Source organism: Camelus bactrianus, chromosome 12 (genome assembly GCF_048773025.1).
Source record: "Camelus bactrianus isolate YW-2024 breed Bactrian camel chromosome 12, ASM4877302v1, whole genome shotgun sequence".
Classification (NCBI taxonomy): domain Eukaryota; kingdom Metazoa; phylum Chordata; class Mammalia; order Artiodactyla; family Camelidae; genus Camelus; species Camelus bactrianus.
This window is the reverse complement of record NC_133550.1, coordinates 25,505,666-25,521,913: the sequence shown is the minus strand read 5'-3', so window position 1 is coordinate 25,521,913 and position 16,248 is coordinate 25,505,666. Positions and strand designations below refer to the sequence as shown.

Sequence of the window (16,248 nt, the reverse complement as noted above, 5' to 3'; positions counted from 1 at the left end):
AACCCTTCAAAGTCTCAGTGCTTTAGCACAGCATCGGGTCTACGTCTCAGCTACCTGTCTGTCTTTGGTGGATTAGCAAGAGACTCTGTTCACTTTAGTCACAAGACTATGTGATACTGAGTTCCACATCTTAGCATCAGAGGCTCCATTTTAGCACATGCTTGCTTATTTGCCATGGCAGGGGGAAATTAACCCTGCAAATTATGTACTTCTTCCAAGAGGTGACGCATGTCTCTACTTCTTGCATTTCCTCAGCCAGAGTCAGGCACATGGCCATGCCTGATTTAAAAGGGGACAGGAGAACGTGATCCTACCAAGTGTGCATTCCACATGTCTGGCAGAGAGGATCAGAGTATTTATGAACAGCCTCGATGCCTACCTCAAATTGCTGACATTTTATTGAGTGCTTACTCCATGCCACCCAGCTGCTATCCCAAGTGCTTAACTTGGAACTTCTTTATCCTTACAACAGCCCCAGATGATACTGTTAGCTCTGTTTTACTGCACTACAGAGAATGTAAGCCATTTGCCCAGGGTCATCCTCTAAATGGCAGAACTAGGATTTTAACCCAAGAAGCCTGGCTCCAGAGCCAGTGCTCTTAATCTCCAGGCAATGGCTGCTTTGATACATCATAGATCCATCAAAGTTTCCATTGACTGGATCTCCAGAAGACTCTGAGCTCTTTGAAAATAGAAACTCCATCTTACATTTCTTATGCTTTAATTTTGTGCTTGGCAGTAGGAACTCAAAAATATCCATGATGAATTGAACTGAATAAATTAGAAACTAGATAATCAACTGCTGAAATCTTAGGGCTGTTTTTTTTCTCTGAAATTAAAAGCTGATAGAAATTTGAATCAAGACCATCAAATGAAGACTAAGGAATACAGTAAATATGGAATTATTTACAGAATGTTGGAAAATAAGAAATAAGGGGTTCTCCCCATCCTGCACTTTGAAAGTAGTATTTTACTGTAAGAGAAATCAGTATCAGTTGCAAGTATAAATATGGTCAAAAATGATGTAGATATAGTCGCAAGTGATTTAGTCAAAGAAATGAGGCGTATTTTCAGATAAAGCCTTATTCATTTGAGATAACAAAGAGCATTCACTTCTCTCCCCAAATGCATTTTGCTACCACCATCAGAGACAAATGCCAGGCTGAGTGGACCATGAATCTGGCTCAGGATTGCATAACTGAAGGTCTTACGGACAATCAAATGTCATTAATTAAAACAGGCATCTATTGGGTATGTACTGTGTGCCAGCACTTTTGTGCCAAACATTTTCAGGGGATTATTCATTTACTCTTATTGACTCTTTAGGGAAGGTGAGGTTCTCTTTCATAGACGAGAAAGCGAGGGCAGAGAAGGGGTAAATACTTGTACAAGGTCCCATAATCAGAAAACATCTGAGCTGGAATGTAAACTTAGGTCTTGTCATCACAGCCAGCATTCTTTAAGCCACTCTGCACATAGTAACAACTGGCTTTCTGTAAATTTGCGGTATTTCTTGAGAAGTTTTTAGGTTTTGCAATAGGGGCAACAAAGTTACCTCAGTATGCACATTACATGGTTTCTGGGCATTAGTTGTCAGGAAGGAGGGCGCAGTTATAAACAAAAGCCCTTTTTCACTTGCCCACACCACCTCTCTGTATTCAGGACTGTGCTTCACAGCTGAGACTGGTGTCAGTGCTGTTGCTGATGAGGTTCAGGGGCAGGTTTGGCTGAAAAGACCCAGATGGGGTATATCATCCTTTTCATAGGGCCAAGACCTGAAAGGTTTTTTGTGTGTTTGTTTTTTTCTTTAAGTCTTTCTGAGCTGTGGCTCTTCGTCCTGAAGCAATGATTTTTCAAGCCTAACACTGAAATAATCTAGGGGGTCTCCAATATTATGATGGGGCAATGCACAATTCTCTGAACTGGTAATTCCTTTTGGAATATGTGGGTGAATCATTCAGGCCAGCAATATCTATACTTTCCAAAAATAGCTCATCTACTCAGATTTCCTTAGGGATTGGTATGCTAAAGCCCAGGTAGAGTCCAATGGAAAAAAACCACTTGGTGGAGACTGCAGTGAGTTTTTTTAATTATGACAGTTGGAAGGATCTGCCAAATGCTAAATGTAAAAATAGCGTCTACTTAGGAGTAACCTTATGTGCAGTGGGACACAGGTAGTTGCTAATGCGGTTTAATCTGAGGGAAATTCATTGACGGTATGTCCATATGTTGATTGGCCACTTCATCAGTAGATTAAATCTTGCCATTGGTCCTCCTTCAGATTCTTTCTGAAATACTCCTGGAACAGGTAATTCATTAAATTGCAACTTGAGTAATTCATGTATTATTTGCTTTCCTCCTGTTGTTAGAGACTGTAGAGCTAGAGCTTGCGGTGCAGGGGAAGTTAGGTCCTGAAAGGACCAGGGAAGTTGAAAAATGTCTCACAGCTTAGTTCTGTTTGGGCCTTACTTCCACTACCCAAATGTCTCATTAAGTAAAATGATCTCCAAACTGTGGCCCAGTTCATGATGTCTGCCTTCAGTTTTTCCCTTTTCTCTTTCTTCTGGGTTATGTTTTTCCTCTTTCTACACCAAATAGTTCTATTGAAGGGATGTTAGATTTTATATGGAGCACTGTACCAGTCTTTTGAATTACCAGGGACTACAAATATATAAATGAACAAAAAATGGTACCTGCTTCTGAGTAGCTCATAATTTAGAGAGGAAGGCAAGCAGATGGAAAGAAGAAAAATTATAAGCAGATAATTAAAATGAAATGTGAAAACAGACATAATAAACAGACTATCGTGGGACAAGGGGAAGCGACATATTCTGTTGGGTAAAGGTTCACCAAGGAAGTAACGTTTAAGCTTGGTCTCAGAGGAAGAATAGAAGTTTCTAGGCAGAAAAAAAGGGCAAGTGTATTCGGAAAGGAGGGAATGGGGGAGGGTATAGCTCAATAGTAGAGTGCCTGCTTAGCATGTACAAAGTCCTGGGTTCAATCCCCAGTACTTCCATTAAAAAAATAATAAAGGAATGAATGAATAAATAAATAAACCTAATTATCTTCCTCACCAAAAAAGCAATTAAAAAAATTAAATTAAAAAAAAAGAAGAAGAAAAGAAAAGGAGGGAATAGCTTGTACTTGATCAGTTTTCTACAGTATGCCTAAACCCAACTCAGTGGAACCAAGCAGAGCCTGTTTTAGTGACAGCCACATAGCTTTTCTGTTTCTAGCTGTCTTACAGGTAGTTTGTTCAAACTAGGGTCCCATCAAGAATCACACATTGCATTTGGTTGTCATCTCTCTCTTGTGTTAGCTTTTTCATATGGAAAATTTGAAGAATTAAGAAACTAGAATGAAGGACTGCATTTAATATTACTTGTAGGTCTGCTAGTCACAGTACCTTTTTACAAGGTATAGATTCTTTGGGATGTAGATACTGAATTATTTATAAGGAATGTTCTTAACAAAATGCATAGGTTAATTGCATATTTACATTAATATACCCTCCTCCTACAAAACAGGATTCTGCAGATGCTTTTTGCTGCATCTTTGCAAAGAAGCCCATGTGGTTCTTCCCGGTCATGTAAATACATTTTCTGAAATACAGTCATTAACAAAGTTAACTTTTAATATTGTAAAGTTATAATATAGTTTCATAGGTATATTAAAAAATATGTATATATATATATATATAATCAAGCTAAAAGAGACCTTAAATTGATTCCACATTCGTCATTTTACACCTGAGGAAATCACAACCGAAAGAAATTAAGTAACTTGGCCAAAGTCACACTGCTAGTTAATGGTGGAGGCCACATTAGAAATCAGATTTCTTAATTGCTAGTTCAGAGTGTTTCTCCAACATTCCAAATTTCTGTCAAGGTGTTGACTGAATACCTAGTTTGGTCATGATGTACTTAATAATCAGGGTATAAAAAATGAATTGGTTCGTAAGAAGTTAATTAGAATAATTTATACTTGTTAGATTGCTGTCTCCCTGATAGCTTTCCTTTAGGACCCCTTAGTACCTTCCATTTAGAAATCCGATTTCCAAGTGATTTTAATCCTGATCTTTGCACATGAGTTTATGTTAAGCTCATTTTTTTAAGCTTTTTTAGTCTGGGGTTCTCTTTCATATTTCAATCCCTCCTTGTCTTTTTTTTTTTTAATTTGTTTTTCTTTTTTCTTTTTAAAATGTTTTATTTTTATTCATTTTTTAATCAATCCGTCTTTGATGTCAAGCCTTTGATAAGAACTCTGTAGGTGGATGATTCATGAAAATACATAAGAAACGAGAGCCACCCCTCTGTCTCCTAAAGTAAAAGAAATAAAAGTAAAAAATAAACAAATGGGATGTAATTATACTTAAAAGCTTTTGCATAGCAAAAGAAACCACTGACAAAATGAAAAGACAACCTACTGAATGGAAGAAAATATTTGCAAATGATACGACTGATAAAGGATTGATATCCAATGCATACAAGCAGCTTGCACAACTCATCGTCGAAAAAGCAAACAATCCGATTAAAAAATGGGCAGAAGAACTGAATAGACATTTTTGCAAAGAGGAAATGCAGATGGTCAACAGGCACATGAAAAGATGCTCAACATCACTAATCACCAGGGAAATGCAAATCAAAACCACAATGAGAGCACCTCACACTTGTCAGAATGGCTGTCATCAAAAAGATCACGAATAACAAATGTTGGCGAGGATATGGAGAAAAGGCAACCCTTGTACACTGTTGGTAGGAATGTGAATTGGTGCAGCTCCTGTGGAAAACAGTACGGAGGTTTCTCAAAAAACTAAAAATAGAACTCACATAGCCTAGCAATTCCATGCCTGGGTGTATATCTCAAAAAAATGAAAACATTAACTTGGAAAGATGCATGCATCCCAATGTTCAGAGCAGCATTATTTATAATAGCCAATACGTAGAAGCAACCTAAGTGCCCATCAACAGAGGAATGGATAAGGAAGATACAGTATATGCATATACAGGAGAATACTCCTCAGCTATAAGAAGAATGAAATTTTGCTGTCTATAATATGGATGAACTTGGAGGGTATTAGGCTAGTTGAAATACGTCAGACAGGGGAAGGCAAATACTGTGTGATATCATTTATATGTGGAATGTAAAAAATAAAACAAACTAGTGAATATAACAAAAAAGAAACAAACTCACAGATATAGAGATCAAACTAGTGGTTACCAGTGAGGAGAGAGAAGCGGGGCAGGGCAAGATAGGAGTCTGGGATCAAGGGGTACAAACTACTATGTATAAAATAAGTAAGTTATAAGGATATATTGTACAACATGGGGAATATAGCCAGTATTTTAAAATAACCATAAAATAGAGTATAATCTTTACAAATTGTGAGTCACTATATTGTATGCTTGTAACTTATAGAATATTGTACAGCAACTATATTTCAATTAAAAAAAAAAAAAAGAAATGAGAGCCACCTGAACAAAATGGGTCCATTCAGTAATTAGGGAATTTGGAATTTTTTAGGTCCCTGTGACATTTGTTATCATAGTAATAATGTTTTTACAGCAGTCTTTCTCCTTAAACATTGATACCTCACAACAAGAATACAAAATACAAAAATAAAAAAAATCCACCTCATCATAACTTTGCGCTATCTCATAACAGAAGCAGTTTTATTTTTAGACTCACAGTATGTTAGTTGGTATATGTATGTTTTATAGTTTGTGTGTCATTTGTATAAGTTAAGAGCACAGGATACATTCTGAATCTCTGGTCTGCCACTTACAGCAGTGGAAACCTGGGCAGGCCACTTAACTCTCTGAGCCCCAGGTTCCTCGAATTCCCTTGTGAAACGGGAACAATTTTACCTACACGTGCCGTTGGGTGAGGAGTCAGCGAGGTAATACCTATAAAGCACTTAATAGAACATGTAATAAGTGCTTGATAAATGTTAACCTTTTTTACATTTGATATGATACTGTTTGAACATGTAATTTCTTGCTTTTTTCTATCTTTATGCTGGAGAGAATCTGGCCACAAGGATCAGAATCCTTGAGTCCTTTGAGAAGGTAGGATGGGAAGGTGGGCAGGCCCCTCTTGGACTCAGCCTGGGAAAGGCCAAGGCTGTGCAGTGCCCCAAGGAGGCAGAACCAGTGGTGTAGGCAGCCAATGGCCTGATGCTTGGGTATGGTTGTCCAGCTGTGTAGGGGGTCCCCAAGATGACCCTCATACTTAATGGTTCCTGGAAGGACTCACAGGACTCAGAAACAGTTTATGATGGTGAGAGAATACAGATTAAATTCAGCAAAGGGAAAAGATATGCGGGATGAAATTCAGGAGGAACCAGGTACAGGCTTCCGGGTGTCCTGTCCCAGTGGAGTCACATGGATGTGCTTCATTTCCCCAGCAATGTGTCACAACACGTGCAAAGGGCTACTAACCAGGGCAGCCCAGCTGAGCCTTGGTGTCCAGAGTTTTTGCTGGGGTCAGTCACGTAGGTGTGCGGGCCCTGCAAGCATCGAGACCTCACTTAGCTACTCAGACCATCGCTTCCCCTTCCACCTCCTCACCCTCACTGCTGGTAAAATCCGGTGTCTGTCATAAATTACGTTATTAGAATAAATTTATCTAATCAAATTGGCACAGCATGGCTCAAGGTCTCGGGCACACACAAACACTCTTACCAGGAAGAATGTTCTAAGGCCCAGAGGTTATCTCCTAGGATGAGTCCAGCTTGAAGACAGGCCTGTCTTTGTAGACAAGGTCTGAGCACCCAGACCTGCTGACTTAACCCTTTCCTGCAGAATCTACACCCACCTACTCTTTTTTAATGTCACAGACTGAGAGAAGGTGTACCTGGTTGGTGAGCCAGCATGGTTTCTTTTTTCCCTCTCACCCAGGTCATACATGTATATATAAGATTTTCCCCAAGATCCAGCTTTTACTGGGAGAATAGCAGTTGGTGCTATTGGACATGTCGGAGCACATGGCTCCAAATTCACAGTGATGGGGTTATACAGTCAGCACCTTTTTCGGAGGCAAAGAAAGTCAGGTCATATATTAGAAAGAACTACAACTTACAAATAGTCTTAGACTTTTTATCATACTGACTGGGAGGGAAAACTCAGGAGGCCATTTGCAAGTAACTCCCACTTGGCAGCCCCAGTTTCTAATGAGAAAGGCAGACAGCTCAAGTTACGATTTACATTAGTGGAGCAGTGTATGTGTAGCACTGGGTCAATAATAATTTAATGCAATTAAATTTAAAAGAGTTATTTTATTGAATATATATAAATAGTATGATTTAATTGTTACATAAGAGTTATAGAATAATGTTGTTTGAATGTTGGTGTGTCAGCAAGTGATAGAAAAAAAAAACCTCTCATGTGTCCTGATTTGGAGTTCTAAAATTATTTTATTTAGATATTCTTCAGATTCTATTACCTGTGCTAGAAGGTGTCTGGGTAAAAGCAGTTCTTTCAGCTTTCAAAAATGATCCTAAAGACATAAATTCAGTGCTATATGAAACAATGGATAATCTTATTTCCAACCTAAATAAGCTAAATGTTAGTTTACAAACTAGATTTTGTCACAATACTTAAAGCTTATTTGATGACATAAAGTTAGAAAATTTTAAACAGAGGTAGTTCTATCAGATCATTACAGTATCCTTCCTCCCTCCCTCCCTCCCTCCCTCCATTCATCTCTCACTCTCTCTATATATATCTTTCTTTCATTTCTCTCTTTTTCTCTCTCTGCTTTGGGCTAAAACAGATGCTTTGGGTTTTGAATTTCCTAAAGATGTCTCTGATGTTCGGATGTAAATGCAAAACTTTTTTTTTTTTTTTTCAGATAACACCACGTCTAAAATAAATTGCTAACAAGAGATTGAGTTCAGCTATATTCCCCGATTTTTTTCCCCCCAAATTTCAGCTATATCCCTTTTAAGAGCTTTCTCTTCTTTCTTCAGGCACTGACAGCATATTCTTTGGACTAAGTAAGTGTCCTTGCCCTGTTCATTGCTGCAGTGGAGAGGCTTTCTGGTCAGAAAACTCTCACCACCCCACAGATGTGTAAATTAGCCTGGCTTGGCTCCTGGGTGGTCCTCTCATGCTTCACAAACATGCTGTGGGTCATTACAAAAAGATTTTGATTACATTTTTAAAAAAAATTTTAAAGGAAGAGAGAGAAAATCTTTCCTCCTTTAACAGTTTGTCCTTGTAATTTAAGTCCGAGTAAATGAACTATTTATGTTAGAATTTTGCTCTATCTAGAGCTTTGTAGCCATAGGCTTTACAACTGAGATTATGGCTGTTAGATGAACCAATAAGAGAGAAGAGGGGAAGTGAAAAATGATCGATCATTTTGATGCTACTGCTGTTCATAGTTACTGTTTATCACGTCCGTCATCATCCTCTCCTTTTCAGACACAGATGTATCCCCTTAGTTGTGTGACACTCATCAGTGTAATAATCTACCACCCCCCTTTAGTGATGGGGGCCTTGGCTGTGCATAAAAATGGCTTTTTAAAAGTGAGGTTGTTGTAAACAAACTGTCTTCATGAATCATATTAGAAGTTGTCCTTCCTGCCCCTGCTTAGCTCTTTAGTGACAAATTTTCAGGGAAGAATGCACATATTTTGTGTTTTATGACTATGAGATGCCAGACTACCAGCTGAAATATTAAAACAAAACAAACAGCAAACAACTGTCTTCATCCTACCATCTAGATGATTCTTAGAATTAAAATAAAATTTAAAAAAGTTATATAATATAATCCCATCATCCAGAAATAACTGCAGTTAACCACACACACGAGAAAATTTGGTGCACAACATTCCAAACTGTTCTATTAGTTAACACACACATGAAACCATACTCCATATACTGTTCTGTAATCTGTTATTTTTAGTTTACAGCATATCATGGGCATTTTTCCATGTTAATGAGTATAGAAAAAATTTACATGACTACTTTGTATAAGTACCACCCTAGTGTATTTAAGGAAGATATTATGTTCTAGAATGATGGAGCTCACCAAATTCAGTGATTACAGCAACTAAAAAAGAGGACTGGCTCTACGTCCTCTCAAATGAAGGAACTGGCATAATTTGACTGAAACTCTGACAAAATAATGAATCCAGCTGCTTGATTACTGTTTGGATTCCAGCCTTGTTTTTAGAAGAAATTCTTCTGTCTCTCCCTGACAAAATCTACCCCATCTCTGATTACTAGTAGGGCTGTGCTCTTAAACCTTAGTTTTTATTTTTATAAAATTGGCTTTGGAGACAGACTGCCTTGCTTTATAATTCCAGTTCCATCATTTATTTACTAGTTTGGTGAACTTAACTCTTTGAAACCAGTTTTTTCATTGCAAAATGGAGTTAATAATGACTACCTCAGAGAGAGAGAAAGAGACAGAGAATACCTGCTTTAAACCAAGAATAGCAAGTAAAGAGATTCAGTAAGTCTGACTGAGCCCAGATACCTGTGTTTTTTACAAACTGTCAGTATAAGAGTGACATAATTCCCTACCAAAAATTTACAGGTCAAGAAGGTGATAAATTCAAATTAAGAGCAAGGCTGTAAATCCCACTCCTGGCCATATACCCAGAGGAAACTCTAATTTGAAAAGATACATGCACCCCAATGTTCATAGCAGCACTATTTACAACAGCCAAGACATGGAAGCAACCTAATGTCCATCAACCAACCTAATGTCCATGGAAGCAACCTAATGTCCAGATGAATGGGTAAAGAAGATGTGGTGTATATATATACAGTGGAATACTACTCAGCCATAAAAAAGAATGAAATAATGCCATCTGCAGCAACATGGATGAACCTGGAGATTGTCATACTAAGTGAAGTAAATCAGAAAGAAAAAGAAAAATACCATATGACATCACTGATATGTGGAATCTGAAAAAAAAAAAAACACAAATGAACTTATTTATAAAACAGAAACAGACTGACAGACATAGAAAATAAACTTATGGTTACCCGAGGTGGGAAGGGAGAGTGGAGGGATAAACTGAGAGTTCAGGATTTGCAGATACTAATTATCATATATAAAATAGATGAACAACAAATTCCTACTGTATAGCACAGAGAACTATATTCAATATCCTGCAGTAACCTATAATGAAAAAGAATATGAAAAGGAATATATATATGTATAACTGAATCACTATGCTATACACCAGAAATTAACATGACATTGTAAACTGACCAAACTTCAATTAAAAAAAAAGGCAAGGCTGTGGTCAAGTCAACATTCTGCATAACATCTGAAATTATGACTGATACGGCTGTTGCCTAATATGATCAGGGCAAGCACCACCGAGACTCTGATAAATACAGACACAACATGGACAGTACGGGCATTAACAAATCTCTAGAGATTTCCCATAAAACATAATTTCTGAAATATTTATAATATTTTACCTAAACAAATTTAAACTTAGGCAAGCTAAGCATTTCCTTGGATTGGACAACTCTTCCCATGAAATTTACAATAGTAAATAGACCAAATAAACCTAATTATTTCAAGCACTTCTCTTTTTATAAGGTGAAAGAACAAATCTTCGTGACTATTTTTCATGGGCTTTCTGGGAAATCTCAAAGATACTTTAGGTATAAAAGATACCCTGAAAGTTTAATATATATATTTTTGTAATAAAGTTTTGATTTAGGGAAAGCAAAAATCAAGGTTATTAGAAGAGATTCAGACACCTGCTTAAAAGAGGACCATGGGTGCCTGAGAAACAATTCTTGATTACTTATTTAGTCAAAGTGACAATAAAACACTGAAAAATAGATATAGAAAATAACATGCTTGAAAAGAATCTTTTTCATAAGCACGGAACCTTTGTAAAATGAGCACATTTATTAACATGATCAAAAGATATAGCTTCTACAGAATCAAAAGATATAGCTTCTACAGAATTTAATATAGCTTCTACAAATCTAATTTGCTTCTACAGAAGCAAAAGTATATATGCTTAAAATTTTGCTGAAGTAGCCAATATTTCAGAATTTTCTCTTACTTAGAAATCATCTTCGTATCTAATGATTGATCATCTGTTAAATCACTCAGTTTAATTTCAGTCCAAGGTTTTAAGTTATCTGAAGATCCTGACAATTATCTTCAATCTGAGATATTATAAAACATATTTAAGTTTAAATAAAAATTTGTTAGAATAATGATTCTATTTTCTTGAACACAAATTTACACTTTTCATAATTTTTAACATGTGTGATTAATGTTAGCTTATTTGATTAGTAAATCTGTATAAAATCAGGAAAAATAAATCCCAGCAGAATAAAATATATGTTTTTTAATGTAACACTGATAAATCTGAGAAGATATAGCTGTTTTTATTAAACCAGAATTATTAAGCTAGGCTTGTTTGCCAACGACGTGTTTATTTTCATAAACTTACATTCTTAAGACTTCTGAGTTTATTTTTGTAAAAATAATTTTCCTAGGTGGGTACAGCACATTTAAAGTATTAGACGTTAAATGTCCATATTTGGGGGGAATTGCAGAAAACTTTTCCTTATGTAAGTGCTTCTTTGTCTCTACAAGCCATCAGTACAGAGCTCCTTTAAGAATTATTAATGTATCAATGCCCTCTGGAAATAGGAAACCATTACCCACCAAAACACTAAGAGGTAAAAGGGTTTCTACAATTACAGATACCTAAATACAGAAAGAGCTTACAACTTCAGGTCAGTGAAGTTAGAAACAAATTCTCACTGGCTCAGATATCCAACAGCTGTTCTCTTTATAAAAGGCAATAATCAGTTCTATTCCACAGGACACAAACAATTTGTATCTGTATGAACCAGAATCATTTGCATTATTATCAGTTTTCTACAATTTACAGTTTTAAAACAGCTCAAAGATGATAAAAGACGAACACCTAGAAAATCCTTTTTGCCTATTTCAAAGCCTTTCATAATTTTTCCTGAGAAAGGCAAGAGAAAAATATTCAGAATACAGTTACACAAAACAGAAAACTTAGCTATCTGTGTAATATTCTAATTTTATAAACATATCAGCAGGTTTCAAAGAAGGCATTTCTGAAGACTCTCTTGTTCAGAAGAGAATTCCTTTACTAACTATAAAACTTCATTATTAACTAAAGCATATCCTCTGAAGACCTTCACTAGGCTTTGCTTCATTAGCCTGTTTGAATTACTTCATATATTTGAAAATAATTTTAAAAATTAAAAAATTTTAATTGAAGTATTGTCAGTTTACAATGTTGTGTCAATTTCTGGTGTACAGCGTAATGTTTCAGTCATACATATACATACATATATTCATTATAGTTTACTGCAGGATATTGAATATAGTTCTCTGTGCTATATAGTAGAAACTCGTTGTTTATATATATCTGTTAGTATCTGCAAATCGTGAACTCCCAGTTTATCCCTCCACCTCCCCTTCCAGCTCTGGTAATCATAAGTCTGTTTTCTAAGTCTGTGAGTCTGTTTCTGTTTTGTAAATAAGTTCATTTGTGTCTTTCTAAAAAATTAAATTTGAGATCCTGACAGCTCTTCATTAATCCATCTTTCTATCTTCAATTGCTCTGAATTAGATTTTTAAAATTTTATCATTATTATTTATTTCCTCCTTATATTTGTGAAAAGAGAATGATGAAACTGGACAATCACAGGAAATGTTTTTACCCTAACGCTAAGTACTTGCAAAAATTCTACAGAGGACTCCCTCCTGATGCTTGAATGAATGGTTTTCAATCTGCCTCAGGTGATTCTCTGGCTCTCCTCCTAGCTTTTCAGTCAGACACTATTGCTGCATACCTGTCATAAAGAGGGAAGGAGGTCGTTAAAGAAAAGATCTAAAAAGCTCTAAGTATTTATTTATTTATTTATTTATTTATTTATTTATTTATTTATTTATTTATTTATTTATTTATTTTAAAGCCCTAAGTGTTTATTGAAATCTTTTCCTTTTAATGTAGGTTTTTTTGGGGGGGGGGTCAGGGTAATTAAGTTTATTTATTTAGCTATTTTTAATGGAGGTACTGGGGGTGGAACCCAGGACCTCATGCATGCTAAGCAAGCACTCTACCATTGAGCTACACCCTCCAGCGACCTTTCCCATTTTAATTAAGAATAGAAAACAAGGTAGGGAGGGTATAGCTCAAGTGGTAGAGCGCATGCTCTATTTAAAAAAATAATTGAATAAATAAAAAAAAAGAATAGAAAACAAGCACTTTGGAGGAAAGAAAAAACTATTCAGGGGCAGGAAACCTTCAATAGTTCAAACCTAGATGTTTGTACTCACAGGATCTTTGTGGACTGTTCTCTACAAATGGACGTTGTCGTCTGCATAGACAAAGCCTAGTTTAAACCCAGTTAATTATACCCTTTTAAGACCTTTAAAATGTTTTTGCTTTTAAAGTGCAAGTGGTGAGGGATACCATTTAACAAACAAAAACACTGTTACTGTTTATTCAGCAATCCTATAGTGTAAATAGTTCCTTGCCTTTTGTTGCTGGGTACATTTTCACTAAGGACTGAAACAAACGGAGGAGGGATTGGGAAACCTAACGACAAGAAGAGGAAAGATTTCCCAGCAAAAAACATAAGAAGAAAAAATGCAGTTTAAACTTGCCCTAAGCTTTGGAGGATTTATTATCTCAGAATAGATAAGCAGTTGCATTTGTCTTCAATCAGGCTCAATTTTTGTTTTTCAGATTGATGATTACCCAGAATTTTTGAGTCCACCAGATAGAGAAACCAACCAACATATTCGTATCACCTATTATTCAACTGTTTTGAAAAAAGAGTGTGAAAAATCAAAAGGTGTCAGAAAATTCTTATTTCCATTTCATCACGCCAATGCTAACAACAAAAAAGGTATGTAATGTATTTCTTAAAGTGACAGAAGAAAATAGACATTTCTATAAGAGACAAAAAAGATAATGTTCTTTTTTCCTCCCAGCTTTATTGAAGTACGATTGACAAATAAAATATCTATGAATTTAAGGTGTACATGTGATGTTTTGATATATGTATACTTTGTGAAATGATGACCACAGTCAGGCTAATTAAGATGTCCTTTATGGCACACAGTTACTTTTTTGTATGTTTGTTTTTGTGGAGAACATCTGAGATCTACTCTTTTTGCAGAGTTCAGTATACAGTATGGTATTATTAACTACAGTCACCATGCTATACAGTTTGCTCTCCAGAACTTACTTATCCTATACCTGAAAGTTTATGGCTTTTGATCCACATCTACCCTTTTCCCTCACCTCCCAGCCCCTGGTAACCACCATCCTACTCTCTGTTACTATGAATTTGCCTTTTTTAGATTCCCCACAGGTGAGATCATGCAGTATTTGTCTTTCTGTGCCTGGTTTATTTCACTTAGCATAATGTCCTCCAGGTTCATCCATGGTGTTGCAAACGGCAGGATGTCCTTTTTTTTAAAGGCTGAATAATACTGCATTGTGTGTGTACATACATTTACACACACACACACACACACACATAGACACACACACACACACACGCTACATTCTCCTTATCCATTCATCTACTGCCAGACTCAGGTTGTTTCCACGTCTTGGCTACTGTAAATAATTCTGCTATGAATGTGGGACTGCAGATATCTCTCTGAGACAGTGATTCTTTTTCCTTCAGATATACACCCAGAAGTGGGATTGCTTTTAAATTCTTTGAGGAAACTCCATACCATTTTCCAGAACTGCTGCACCAATTTACATTCCCACTAACAGTGCACGAGGGTTCCCTTTTCTTCATATGCTTACCAACACTTGTTATCTTTTGACCTTTAGATAACAGTCACCCTAATGTGAGGTGACATATCATTGCATTTCCCTGATGACTAGTGATGATGATAAGGTCACATTCTTTACACTGAGGATGAGCTGACCATCCATTATCAGCGGGGTAGTTACCACGAGTAAGGACACATAGAAAGGAAGGAAAGAGAAAAGAATAGGAAGAAAGGGAGGGAAGGTGGGAAGGTGAGAGGGGAAAGAAAAGAAGAAAGAGAGAAAAGTATGTTCACTAAATACTGGTTTAAAAAAAGAATGAGACTCTGGATTCCATCTGGTCAGTTCTTGTTTGATTTTAATAACCTTATTAACAACCACAGATTTTTAATGAAAAACTTGGTGAAGACGTGCAGGGGGGAGTTGGAAAGATTGTGAACCTGGCTTTGGGAAAACTCCTGATAATCAGCAAGGAAACCGCAAGCAAGGTCCGGCCCTGATCATTGTGGTTTATTATGGTTATTAACAACATTCACTCTTCATTCAAAAATACTGGTTGGAAATCCGTTCCCAAGAACATGAATCACACCTAGATAAAAAGATGAAAAGTCACCTTTAGATTTTGTTTTTCTGGAGCTCAGCGTGTGACTCTCCTACTGTGTCCGAGGAGACCTAGAAGATCCAGGGAGAAGGGGAGGATGAGAGTCAGGGCTCCTGGCACTCACCCAGCTCAACCAGAGCTGCCCTGCTTGTGTGTTTCACATCTGGGGCTCTATCCAAACGTTTCTTGGGAGGAGTGTATAGCTCAGTGGTAGAGTATGTGCTTAGCATGCACGAATTCCTGGGTTCAATCCCCAGTACCACCATTAAAAATATAAATAAAACCTAATTACAGTGCCTCCCTACCAAAAAAAAAAAAAAAAACAAAACACAAAAGAAATTTATGTTTCTTGTGGAGAAGTTTTAAAAACCCAAGGCTGAATGGCTAAAAATAGAATATACAGGACTGCATTATGCTGTTTACTTTTATGGTCTTATTTTATATATATATATATATATATATATGTATATGAAATGTGTATGTATATAAAGGAGCCCTTTGCAGTATCCATCTCTTTAACTGGGAGTTGGTGAGAAGCAGAGAAAAAGAGCAGGGACTTTGCACTCAGCTAAGCCCAGGTTTGAATCCTAGCTCTCACCTTTCCCGGCTGTGTGACTGTCTGCAAGTCACTTCAGCTTTGTGAGCCTCAGTGTCCTGTCTGTTACCAGCTTCACAGGGCTGCAGCAGTACGTGAAATGCTGTGGGCAGGGCTGGGCACACGGCAGGGAAGCAGGCAGCTGCTGAGACGGCATGCTTAGCACAGAAGGAGAAGGGAAGCATGAGGGCCCTTCTACCTCTTGCATGTAGCAGTGTAGCTAGCCCTGCCCAGACCAGCCCATTCACCCTTCCCTAGCCTTCCCTCCAAGCCAGA

General features: G+C 36.9%; 2 protein-coding genes across 5 annotated transcripts in view; one reads left to right on the top strand and one right to left on the bottom strand.

The window, feature by feature from the left end:
• The window catches only part of XPOT (exportin for tRNA), a 134,129-nt gene that overhangs the window by 46,953 nt on the left and 70,928 nt on the right, over positions 1 to 16,248 (bottom strand). The gene's annotated exons all lie outside the window — the stretch shown is intronic.
• The window catches only part of C12H12orf56 (chromosome 12 C12orf56 homolog), a 68,597-nt gene that overhangs the window by 7,533 nt on the left and 44,816 nt on the right, over positions 1 to 16,248 (top strand). For all 3 annotated transcript variants that reach the window (XR_012510639.1, XM_074375068.1, XM_074375067.1), the window contains exon 2: positions 13,730 to 13,892. Coding sequence is in view for 2 of the 3 variants with exons in the window: in XM_074375068.1 (XP_074231169.1) it covers positions 13,730 to 13,892 (163 nt within the window). In the remaining variant the exon portion in view is untranslated. The remainder of the gene's footprint in view (positions 1 to 13,729; positions 13,893 to 16,248) is intronic.